This window comes from Cebidichthys violaceus, unplaced genomic scaffold (assembly GCF_023349555.1).
Source record: "Cebidichthys violaceus isolate CVI_PGR_0920_01 unplaced genomic scaffold, fCebVio1.0.p SCAF_104, whole genome shotgun sequence".
Taxonomy (NCBI): Eukaryota; Metazoa; Chordata; class Actinopteri; order Perciformes; family Stichaeidae; genus Cebidichthys; species Cebidichthys violaceus.
The window spans coordinates 268,221-280,164 of NW_027176268.1; the positions used below are offsets into that span (position 1 = coordinate 268,221).

Here is an 11,944-nt window from a genome sequence, read left to right on the forward strand (position 1 = left end):
TGGTCGTGGGCTCAGAACTCTGAGAACAGGACAGACTGATTGTATTGAGTAACCCAACGCGGTAATTACGACTTCCCACGGTGAGTGAAATCAGAGCTCAACAGAAAAGCGGGATTTCAGGTAGATGGGGGCCGACCCGGGTCATTGTCGGGGCAGAAAGAGCTGAGGGGCCACGGAGAAGAGCCTGAAAGAAAAGATCTGCTGCTCATGACACGGTTTGTTTTTCTCTGTCCTCTCCTGTGATTGTTTGTCATCGTCATCATTCACAGTCCTGAGGCAGAAATCTTGAAAAAAAAAGCGTTTATTTTTCTTGAAACAATATGAATTTTGCATACAAAAAAACACTCTGCAAGTATAAACATGTTGATGAAAATCAGTGCTTTTCCTACCAGTATACCCATTTTGTTTTAACAGAGAAATGTTATTAATGCTGCTATATGTTATCAAGTTTTACCATCAGACAATGCATAAGGATTTATGTAATTTCACTTCAAACTTAAATCACAATCACGGCCGTAACCAGGATTTTAGAAATACTGAGGTGACGGGACTCATCACGATCAGTACATTTTGACCAGAAACCCAGAACAAGGTCTATAAATTTGGATTTTTCATACTTTATTTAGTCAGTTGGCCATCAAATAAACCCAGACCAAACAAATCCAGACCTCCTACCTCCATCCAAATGATGAACTTGGTATTGATGTAGTATTTGCTGGCCTAGAAGTAGTCAAATTAAAATATATTGAGTCTAAAAAAGACCTTAATCACAGCTTAGCAACCATAAATCCTTAAATTTGCCACTGTTATCACTGTTAACTGCTCATGTGCGGACTGCCAGGCGAACTAGAACAAATAAATTAAGCCACCAACAGGCTGCCAAAACATTTTTTGCTTAAAATGAAACAGACAAAAAAACAGAGGACATGACCTCAGTGAACAAAAGCTATGTTGTGTTATTTCTGTGTACGAAATGCAACATTCACTCATTTGTCAGTAAACTTCACAATGACGACGAATAAAGCTTTGACGGAAAATATACGTTAAAAAAAACAACAACCTGGAAAATACGTCTCCACCCTCTCTCTCTCTCTCTCTCTCACACAAACCAATTAGCATTGGAGTGAGACGTCCGTCTGTTTTCCACATCTTCGATAACATCCTGCAGAACAGCCCTGACGTTCAGTGTTTGTCTTTTGTGTCTCCAGTGTCATTATGTCATAGCACCGCTGCACAGAAATGCTCTGCATCTCAGCTCACTGAACCGGCACTACAGAGACTTTTGATCTTAAACCGCCGGCATTTGCATCCGACCGCCCCTGATATTTTCCAACACATATGCACATTTCAGTACGTGACGTGAAACACGGGCAAGCCTTTCATCCTCGCTTTACAATGACATTTATAAATTTAGACTTCTCACCGAAGCTTTACATTCCACACTTCACAATGAATGAACTGTAAGCATTACCATGGGATTAGTCATCGTGCAGCACCTACGCTTCTGGTTGTGACGGACCCAGAACCTCCTGGGTGCAGTGTAATATGTGTAACAAGTCAAACAGGAATGCATGTGATAATTACACTTGGGTGAGGTCAAGGAAAGTTTACGAAAGCTCACTTGAGTTTGAAAGAGCAAGCATTTAAAAACAAGCCCTGTTCTTTGTTACCGACGTGAAAACCATATGAAGTGCACGTTAGCGTGGAGTGCAACATTAAATACAATACATGTCTTCGTTTTTTCCAGAGTGAAAAAAAAAAAAAAGTGGGCCTCCCTTTCAAACCGTCACTGCGTTCCTCAGGTCCCACAGGAAAAGCTCCGGATTAAATCACTTCCTCTTACATTGTGATACCGCGGTGGTCGGACCACTCTCTCTGTGTCAATAGATAGCTGTTACTGTGACACACACACACACACACACACACACACACACACACACACACACACATACACAGTGTCTCTCTTTAGTGCATTTTAAGGATTCATTTGACATTTTGATGAAATACACTTAAGAGTATTAGATGAGAAGATTTGATGCGACTCGTTTGTGAGTTAAGTACAGAGCTGGAGCCAAGATTAGCATAGCTTAGCATAAAGGCTGGAAGGAGAGAGAAACAGCTATCCCCATTGTGGGGCCATCCCTATGTTCTCAGGCTCCTGTGTTCTTGATATAAACTAACATTGTAAGAGACATCTACACAGTTCAAATTGCAAACAAATGTACTTTGAATGGTAAAAATCTGTTCATCCACTGTGGAGATAGCAATGTATAAATGTATGTCTTGGTTTTAAGGGCTTTTAACATACAAACATGTGAGCGGTTCAGATCTTCTCATATAATTCTCGTTAAGAAAACAAAAAAGTTTCCCCCAAAATGTTGAACTATTCCTCTCACATGGAGTCACGAGAGGCTGACGTTCTCATACTCGCCGTGGTCCGAGTCCTCCAGTTCGATACCCGGCACCAGGCTGTAGTATTCAGTCGACTGGGTCAGGTAAGCCTTCTCTCTGTCGGCCGAGTCCTTCATCACCTCGGTCACGCTGACCGAGTCCAGGTCCGTCTTGCCGGCCGCGTCGGGCCCCTGGGGGCCCTGCTTCTCCTCCGTGGAGCCGGAACAGCGCGAGGATGCTCGGGGAAGAGACTCCACCGAGTCCAGCTTAATCTCCACCTCTTCATAGATGTCCCTGGTGCTGCCCAGGAGGGTGGATGCTGGGCGCAGCAGCAGCTGGTTCTTCAGGATCCCCTGGTTGCCACAGTTTCCAGCTTTGTTGGGCTCAGTGGCTGCAGCTTTCTGCTTGCTGTGATGATGATGCTTCTGGCCGTTGCAGCTGGAGCTGGGAGCTCTCTTTTTCGAGGTGCTTATAGGTGCTTCTTTCTTCTTCCTCCCGCAGCACCAGCAGAGCACCAAGGCGGACAGGATGAGGAGAGGGAGCACGATGAAGAGTGCGGTGAGGCCAGCTGGGCGGCACACGTCGCTAAGCTTCACCGACAACACAGCCCTGCCGGCCAGGTGCCGCGGAGAGGCGCAGGTCAAGTTCCCCAGATCCGGCAGCTTGGTGGTCCTGTTGACATTCCTGCGTTCCTCCAGGCCTTCCAGCAGCAAACAGGAGCAGTCCCAGGCGTTTCCATCCAGCTCCAGAGTTTGCAGACTGGGCTTCTGCAGCAGAGAGCCTGGGAGGATGCGTAGCTGGTTTCCCTGCAGATACAGCTTCTGGAGGCTGTCCGAGTCCTGAAGAAAACCCTCAGGAAGCTCCTTAATCAGGTTCCCGCTCAGGTCCACCTCCGTCAGGTTGGGCTGGCTGGCCAGAAAGTCCCTTGGCAACGCCGTCAGTCTGTTATGACTTAAGTAAACCTTCCGCAGTGTAGACACGCCTTTGCCACTCATGTGAACAGAACTGATGTTACAGAAGGAGAGGTCCAGTGTGTCTATGTTTGTCTCATTTGTAAACACAGACCAGCGCACATGGCTGAAAGCAGAGCCAGAGTAGTTCAAACAACAGGCGTCAGCAGGAACCTCGGAGGGAAACTGGGACAAAATGGTGGCTGCTGGACACGCACATCCACCCACAAGTCCCATCTTCACCAGTAAGGTGACAATCAGCAGGGCTCCACACTGGCAAACCATCTCTGAAACAGAAAAAACAAAACAGTAAAAGAGTGTACTTCATGGTGCCATATTGCTGCCACAGTGCCCTATGCCTCTCTCTCTCTCTCTCTCTCTCTCTCTCAGGCAGCCCTACCTGCCTCCTGGTCTCTCTCTCTCTCTCTCAACACTGGAGGGGATCCTCTTTATGTGGACTCACAGTTGTAAACCTAGCAACTTCTCAGAGGACTCCTGGTTGCTGTGAGGATCGTGGGAGTTGGCATGGTGACACGGTTCACTAGGGATCAGGAGTCCAGTGTTTGGCTGTTGGAGAGGAAACAGATGCTGCCATGACTGTCACGTGAGGGCTGTGCCGTTAATTGACAGATGAAAGTTGTACAAATATTACCCGAAGGTAAAGCTGGAGCCTAAAATAGTTCAACAAGCAGGGTTGTCGTGTTTACTGGGACTGTACAGCCTCTCAAATCTGGTGTAAAAAAGTCAGACTCCATTCATTCAATCAGTTTATCTCCTTAAAGAATAAACATTTTTGTTTGGTTTGACTTTTGGTTGAGTTAAAGCCAGAATCTGTTAACCGTATCCAAAACCAACCAAGAACATCTCAAAGCAACCCGCTCACTTTCAAATGCATTGATAGGATTTTAAATACTGGCATCACAATAGAATAACATTCTATTATTGTTGAGCTCGCCAAAAAGGAACAAATGTGTAATGACAGGAAACCGTCAAAGTAAAAAACACAGAAGCAGTCACAAAAGAAATGCAACAAAGCATAACAGTTTGAAACAAAGATTCAATTAAAATGAGGAACATTTGTTTTTCTCAGTTTAAAATACTGACGGCACTTTATTTTGCATTATGAACAGAAATATATTTTGTTTTTCGTCTCTCCACTCATGCATGTTGTTCCCGATGGTAAAAAGGAAATATGTATTTTATAGAAGCCTGAATTTAAACTTAGATGAGGTTGGGAACGTCCAACAAAGTACAGTGCAGCGGTGCAATTAAAAAGGAACAAACATGCAAGACATGAAAACACATCTGCACGGTAGAAAACAGCATCAATGGCCTTAACGAGGTTTGAGAAGGTCCCTAAAATAATGTGAGACTGCTTAATTCCACTGTAATCATTCCTGCCGCGTGTCTCGCCGAGAGGCCGTGACATGACAACCTTTGGGGAAACCCTGCTATTGGATACATAAAAATAAACTAATTGCCGGTCACTTCCTAAAACTCCTATGTAGCCTGAACATAAATGTGGTCGACGTTAACGAGGCCTGTGTTTTACACGTGAAGCAGGCGGGGAGAGAGAGACGGAGTGTGTGTTCGGTCCCGACGTCAGACTTCCTCACGCACCACAATAGAGCGGAGAGCTGCTGCGCGGTTAGGAGGCCGGAATGTGAGAACTCCCCAGACAACAGGGACAATACATGCAGGACCACCGTTTTGTTAGACCTCTTGGCCTCAAAGAACGCTCACTTCTCCTGCTGATGAAAATAAACTCAGGTGAACTGACTTCAGGTAATCAATTAGCCGTGTTTTAAAGCAGAAATGCACTGGTTCCAGCTTCTCAAATGTGAAGGTTTGCTTGTTTTCTTAGTCATTCATTCCAGCAAACTTATCATCTTTTGGATATCGGATGAAATAAGACGTTTAAATATGTCAGCGAGGACAAACGACGAATGAACGAATGGAGAAAATATAACAAACACAGGAAGCGTGCGTCAAAGGAAAGAAGGATGATGTAATGTATCCAGCATGAGTGTTTGAGTACATGGGAGGATGAGGTAGAGAAGGTTGTTTATGTTACCTAGATGTAGTTATACTGCCTCGTGGCAGAGTATTAAATAGTAATATAACATGTGATTATTCAGCAAATACCTTCACTCAAGTATTGTAGTTAAGTACAATTTTGAGGTACTTGTGCTTTATACTTTTGGTAGTTAAAGTTTTATTTGGATTCCAATGCTTTTGTACTTTTTTTGAAAGCAGGACTAGAGTATTTCTACAGTGTTGTATTGCTACTTTTACTTAAGACCTGAGTACTTCTTCCACCACTGCCAATACACGGTAATATTTCACAAGGTAGCTCGGTCCATTCACTCTCCTTTTAGCTCTGGTTTTGGTCTCTACCAACTCTTAAAGGAAATGTCTGGCTCTTAAGCTGCTACATGCTCCTCTTTGTTCACCAGCTCGTCTCTAACCTCGTCTGTTTGATGCTGAGCAGCGCACAGTCAGTTTTTTGGGGAGATTTCTCATCAACAACAGCTGCCTGCGGCTGAAATGTTAAAGCTGTGTTGCTGTAAAAACCAAAACAACGCGCTAAAAAGCTCAGTGGAGCTGCGAGGAACTGCAGAGTCGGGGGAAAATTCACCATGAGCAACCTCTTTCACATACAAGAAGCCACGTGATCCATTGTTAATATATCGACATTTTGATTTTTGAGCTTTATATTTCAAATATATGGGTTTTCCTTGTTCTTTGAGGCTGTTAGGTTTATTTCGGTTAATTATAAAGCAGTGATTTGTTCATAAATCTTCTAGAAGATAGAGAAAGAAATGCAGTTTTTCTTCTTCAGTGAGGCCTTGTTTGGTGATGCTCCTTTAATCACTGAAAACAATAAAGATTTTTTTTCAGATAAGATGACAAAACCTGTGTTTGCTTTTTTTTTTTTAATCTCAAACTTATTCTCAAATTGTTACCATGTGAACTGAGCCTCCTGTTAGTGGCCAGCATCTCATATCTTATAGCTCTGTCATTATTTGCATGGTGCACAGCTTTTTGTCCTGTGCGATAGCCATCAACACACAACATATTCAAAGCTCCGAGGAGGAAAAAGGAAAGGTTTCCGTGTTTGAACGTTGATAAGGATTTGCTTACATTTGGATGAAGTAAGACTTTTGTATGTGTTTCTAGTTCCATGCATTCAACCGTTAAGATAACTCCCATCTGAGCCTGATAACACAAATAGTCCAAAGGTTATAGAGATTCCCAGTCTGACAGCTCAGGCAGATCTGCCTTGTTGTTTTTTTAGCTTTCTTCACATTTGAGTCCAGCACTCACTCTAAATATTGACAGAAGAGTTGATCTTTGGATTTTGAGACGTGACGCCTCTTCATCCAAACAGAGGGACGTTCGTCTCCTCTCAGGGTGTGAAGAGAGGCCTTGAATCTGGAGAACATGGGTGATCTCACTTTCCAACAATGTGAGTTGCTACATCCTCTCTGGCAGAGCTTCCTCTGCAATAACGGTCTCCATTCTCCTTTCATACAGCTCATCATCATAATCTATTCGTATACGTTAAAGACGGGGCTGCAGCTCCACTGAGGACGCGGGAGGATATTTGGGGATTTTAGTCTCCAACAATTTGAAGTTGTGGTGTTTTAAAGGCTGATCTTCTTATTTTTAGATTTAATATAATTTAAATGAAGTAATTTAAGGTAAAGTAAATAAAAAGAATATTCAGGATTCAGTATGTTGACGGTGTGAAGAGGTCTTTTAAGCAGCATGTACTGAATCAATAAAATGTTGAAAACTACAATTAATGAGACATTCTTCTGCACTTTTTTGGAGTCTGGTCAAACTTTGTGAGGAGGGGTGGGGTTGCTCTGGGGAGGACTTGGACCCCTGACCACAGTAGTGCTCATTATCTGTTTGCAGCTTGGCACAAAACACACCATAACGTCATCATTTCAATTTGAACCAACCGCACCCTGTGTGGTTAATTAAAGCTCCTACAAATATGCAAAAACATACAGATAAACGCCTCAAAGCATGAACGTGCAGTCATGTTTTTTAGGTGTGTATCTGTGGTATTTGCACCTGGTTGAGAAACAAAACGGAAGAAAAAGGTGTCGTCTTACCTGTGACTGTCATGTCTGCTGCTGCTGCTCTCCGCCAGAAGCTCACGAGAGAGAAAACTTCGATTGAGGTTAAACGTCACGCGGAGCGACGGCAGCGGCGTCGTTCTCCTCTCTGCATCCCATCAACTGTCCCGGCTGGAGCTCTCCTCCTCCGGATCTGAGGGTGTGTTTCCCTCCGAGCGGAATGTGGAAATACAGCTCGCAGGCGGCGTGTATGTGTGTGTGTGTGTGTGTGTGTGTGTGTGTGTGTGTGTGTGTGTGTGTGTGTGTGTGTGCGCGCGCGCGTGTGTGTGTGTGTGTGTAGGGAAGGGTGTTATTCATGTTTGTCCATGCACACTGTTCATTTAAAGTGTATTTATCTGCGACTGAAGATGACAGATTTGAGTTCAGCACAAAGTTGAAACCGAGCTGCTGCAGCGCTGTGACGGCAGCGCGCCCCCTGGTGGCTGAACTCACTTTACCACCAAACTGTTGCAAGTAAAAAAGCATCAATACTTAAAAGTACCCATTGTGCAGAAGGGCTCATTTCAGAATAACGTATATTTTATGGTTTGATATAATTATTGATGCAGTAATGTGTACATAAAAATGTGAATAATGGAGCTATTTTTTGTTTGTTTTTACAAATTGTATACTTTAACTGCTTGTGAATTGCTAGTACAAGTACAAGTACAAGTACAAGTGCAAGTAACTCAAGTACTTGAGTTACTCTCCACCACTGATATACATTAATTTGGAGTTTGGAGTATTAGCATCGATTGAGCTGATTGAGATGAGCTAATTCGACTTTTTATTTACAAACATTTTAAAAATATTTGTTGGAATGCTGATTCAGCATGATTGTATGTTATAATCATTTTGATATCTTTTACACTTTTCGAACTGTAGAAATTTTTGCTTTTATGTGTTTTTCAGTCCTTTTCTGCTTTTATAATGGGTGTGTATTGCGCAGCTTTTGCGACTGACTCCTCAATGTTCACTCTTCATGCATCATTTTTGGATGGAAACGTAGCTAATCTTGTCCTTGTTGTAGACATATAACTGTGGAATCCCACAGATTTACACATTTGGCACAAAAGCCTTTACTTGAGAGGAAAACCAACTTTCTCCTCCATAGACCCCAATGTTAAAACGTACTTCAAAAAAGTCTTGCACAGACAACCGTACCCCATTTCTAAATCGCCATTGAAGCCACTTTTTCTAACTGGATTGCTTGTGATGAAGCCTGCCATTTAATAACCTCTGTTTGTGTGTTTCAAACATTATGATTCTGTCTCCTCTCCTCCTCTCTCCCCCACCCTGCCAAAATAAAAGCCCCATGGATTAACTGTATTTAAACATTAAGCTCAAAATGAGGCTTTTTTGTTGAAATAATTAATGCTCTTACTAATACTGCGACAACTACTACTACTGCTGCTAATATTTCTAGTATTACTACTACTGCTACTAATACTATTACAACTTGTGCTACTATTACTACTACTACTACTACTACTACTACTACTACTGTTACTGCTATTACTGCTACCATCAATATTATTACTACCACTACTGCTATTACTACCACTACTACTATTACTTATACTACAACTGCTATTACTACTACTGCTGCTATTCATGCTACTACCAGTACTAATACCACTACAGCTCTTAGTACGACTGCTACTAGTACAACTACTACTGCTATTACTGCTACTTCAAATACTGCAATTACTACTACTTCTTCTTCTACTACCACTACTACTACTACTACTACTACTACTACTACTACTACTACTACTTCTGTTATATTAAATACTATGACCACTACTACAGCTATTACTACAACTACTGATACTACTACTTCTTCTAATTACTAATACTTCTACTGCTAATAATACTTCTACTACAACTACTACTACTATATAATATCACTACTGCTGACATTTTTTAAGCCACAGAATCCGTTCGAATATCAAAATGTTCAGCTCTTTCAGGAGAGGGTGATACGACTTTTCATATTTGTAAACTTTAACCTTTTTGAAATATTCAGCTTTTTTTTTCAATGGGATATCTATGGAGAAAATCTTCAAATCCTGTTAAACTTCTTCAACTTTCAAAGCCTTTTTCTTTCTCATACTTTCAGCTACTGACACCATAGTCAGACGTTTCAACTAGAAGGGTTTTCAGCAGTGCAGTTTAAATGCTTTCGGGCTTCAACATTTTTCAGACAGGTAGTCTCCCATCTCTGTATTTTCAGCAATGTTTTTGCAATTCATTTCAGCTTTCAGCATTCCAACGCATTTTCAGCAGGAAATGCATTTTCTAGTTTTCAACTCCTTTCATTGTTTATTAATTAATTGGTGACAAGTTCAATTGAATTAATCAATTGCTTATAAATAAGTAAATATTGAATCATTTTAACCTTTTCTTTCCCTCGTTGCCTCATCAGCTGTCTAATGGAATTGCTAAGTTAACTTTCTCCTTTCATTGCTCTATTTATCATTGTGATATTTTGACTTCAGCTGTACCTCTACTGTACAACTGTTTTGTTTTTTTTGCGTGACCAACAGATGGCAGTATTAACTAGCACTCAACTAGCTCAAAACATTCTCTAAACAGATTTACACTTTCAAACATTGAAAATATAGAATGAATAATCAATAAGTTAATTGACAGATAATTATTTTTGATGATCTATTAATTGTTTCAGTCACTTTTCACATAAAAATGCCAAAACATGAACTGATTTGAGTTTCTCAAATGAGAGGATTTGCTACTTTTCTTAAACAACATATCTTTGATATTCTGTCAAAAGAAGAAATTTAAAGATGTCATCTGGGAAAGTATAATGGTCATTTTTCACTTTTAATCAATAAAATAAAAGGGAGATTAATTGATAATGAACGTAGGTGTTAGTTGAAGCCTGAAAACTAACAAACATATACAAACAGATTTATTTATTTAGATATAAAAGACAGTTTTTTTTACAGTCTATATACACTGTTCAATGACAATAATAAGGAAATCTCTGAATTGCTACAAAATCAGTGTAAACATCTTTTCTGGTTGTTCATTTCCTCAAAGTGTGATGAGACAGAAAAGAGTGCAGAGAACTTACTGTAAACAATGCACACCTCCCTTTCACTGAATATAACACTGATACAACAAACATGTAAAGGAACAGAAGAGACAATAATAATAAAAAAGGAGATTATGTTACTGTCTTGATTGTTGTTAGATTACACATATTGAAACATATTTGTTGGCACCTCTCAGACAAATCACAGACGATACATTTTAGTGCAGTTTTTGTTGTTTTGTGTGTCAGTTTTAAGTCCCTGGAGTCATCCGCACTGATCTATAACACAGACTGTATGTGTAGAATATGTATATACAGTCATTCAGACACTTGGTGGCAGCACTGCTACAGTATACTGTACGCTCCACTCTCCTGCACTTCCCTCTTGTGCAGCAGAATGCTAATTAATAAGCATCATCCATTCAAACTTAATGGTTCCCAACCTTTTTTGTCTCCTAACACCTTAAACTTAACCTACTTACGATTACATTTATCTATATAAGTTGAATAGAGTTGAACCAATAAGTGTTACTCTTTTTTCAGATTGTTTCATTTGAATTATGGACCGAAAAACAAAAACATATCTAAAGTTCAGTATGATTTCTGAAACAGAACAATGGAGTGGAGGTGCTGCTGGGTCTTTGTGGTGATCACATGCCGGTGCTCTTTGGATCATTCAGGTGTACTCTGCTTATTCAATCTTGTGAAAGGCTCACTGCACAAAGTGGAATATGGCCTCAAAAAAGTATCACACGTAAGTCTCCTTCAAAATAATCCAAAGCACACTAAGGAGTCTGTGCAAAAATGAAAATGCCTCAATTTTACATGGCAATATGTATTTCAAATGACCAAAGCATTGTGACCAACATGAACATGAAGAAGACACATGGAGAAATAAAGGCATTATCAAACTTTACAGTGTGTCTCGGATCATTTTGACTTTGCATTTCATACTTTTTTGAGATCATATTCCACTCATGAGCCCTTCACCAGATTGAATAAGCAGAACTGTGTTGTTTTGTTCTTTGGTTTCTTTTTAATCATCGTTCCACCCAAACAGATGTATTTATGGAGCTTAGGTTGGGAACCACTACATTATAAGATCCAATACTGTCAAATAACATTGTTTTAACATTTCCTGGAGGCAGAATTAACCCCACTAGATATCAGTGTCAGGGTCAGAGAGCCAGCTACCTTTCAACAGATCAAACTAGCACATAAAAGCTCATAGCTCATTCTATCCAGATCACAAAGGCTGTGGTCATCTCTGAATAAAGAAAAGTCACCGCTATTCACATTTACAATTTTACCAGATTTCCTCTTAGCCCGCAACTCTGCCTCTAGTCAATTCTGCTTTTATTTTTTTTGTACCGTTAAAGCTCCCACTGACATATTTTCTGTCAAGAACACCAATA

General features: G+C 40.8%; 1 protein-coding gene across 4 annotated transcripts; it reads right to left on the bottom strand.

Moving 5' to 3' along the window:
• Window positions 1–283: 283 nt before the first annotated feature.
• si:ch211-106k21.5 (leucine-rich repeat-containing protein 38) lies at window positions 284–7,761 on the bottom strand. Of its 4 annotated transcripts, none has more exons than XM_068731494.1 (3): window positions 7,469–7,761; window positions 2,397–3,628; window positions 284–1,897 (listed from the first exon to the last, which is right to left on the bottom strand). In XM_068731494.1, exons 1-2 carry the CDS (start codon window positions 7,479–7,481, stop codon window positions 2,403–2,405), a joined length of 1,239 nt encoding a protein of 412 aa, XP_068587595.1. In that variant the 5' UTR covers window positions 7,482–7,761; the 3' UTR covers window positions 284–1,897; window positions 2,397–2,402. The 4 variants fall into 4 exon arrangements, with proteins under 4 accessions (XP_068587595.1, XP_068587611.1, XP_068587603.1 ...); XM_068731510.1 differs by adding an exon at window positions 3,805–3,908 and having other exon boundaries at window positions 284–3,628; XM_068731502.1 differs by adding an exon at window positions 3,742–3,908 and having other exon boundaries at window positions 284–3,628.
• Window positions 7,762–11,944: the final 4,183 nt, after the last annotated feature.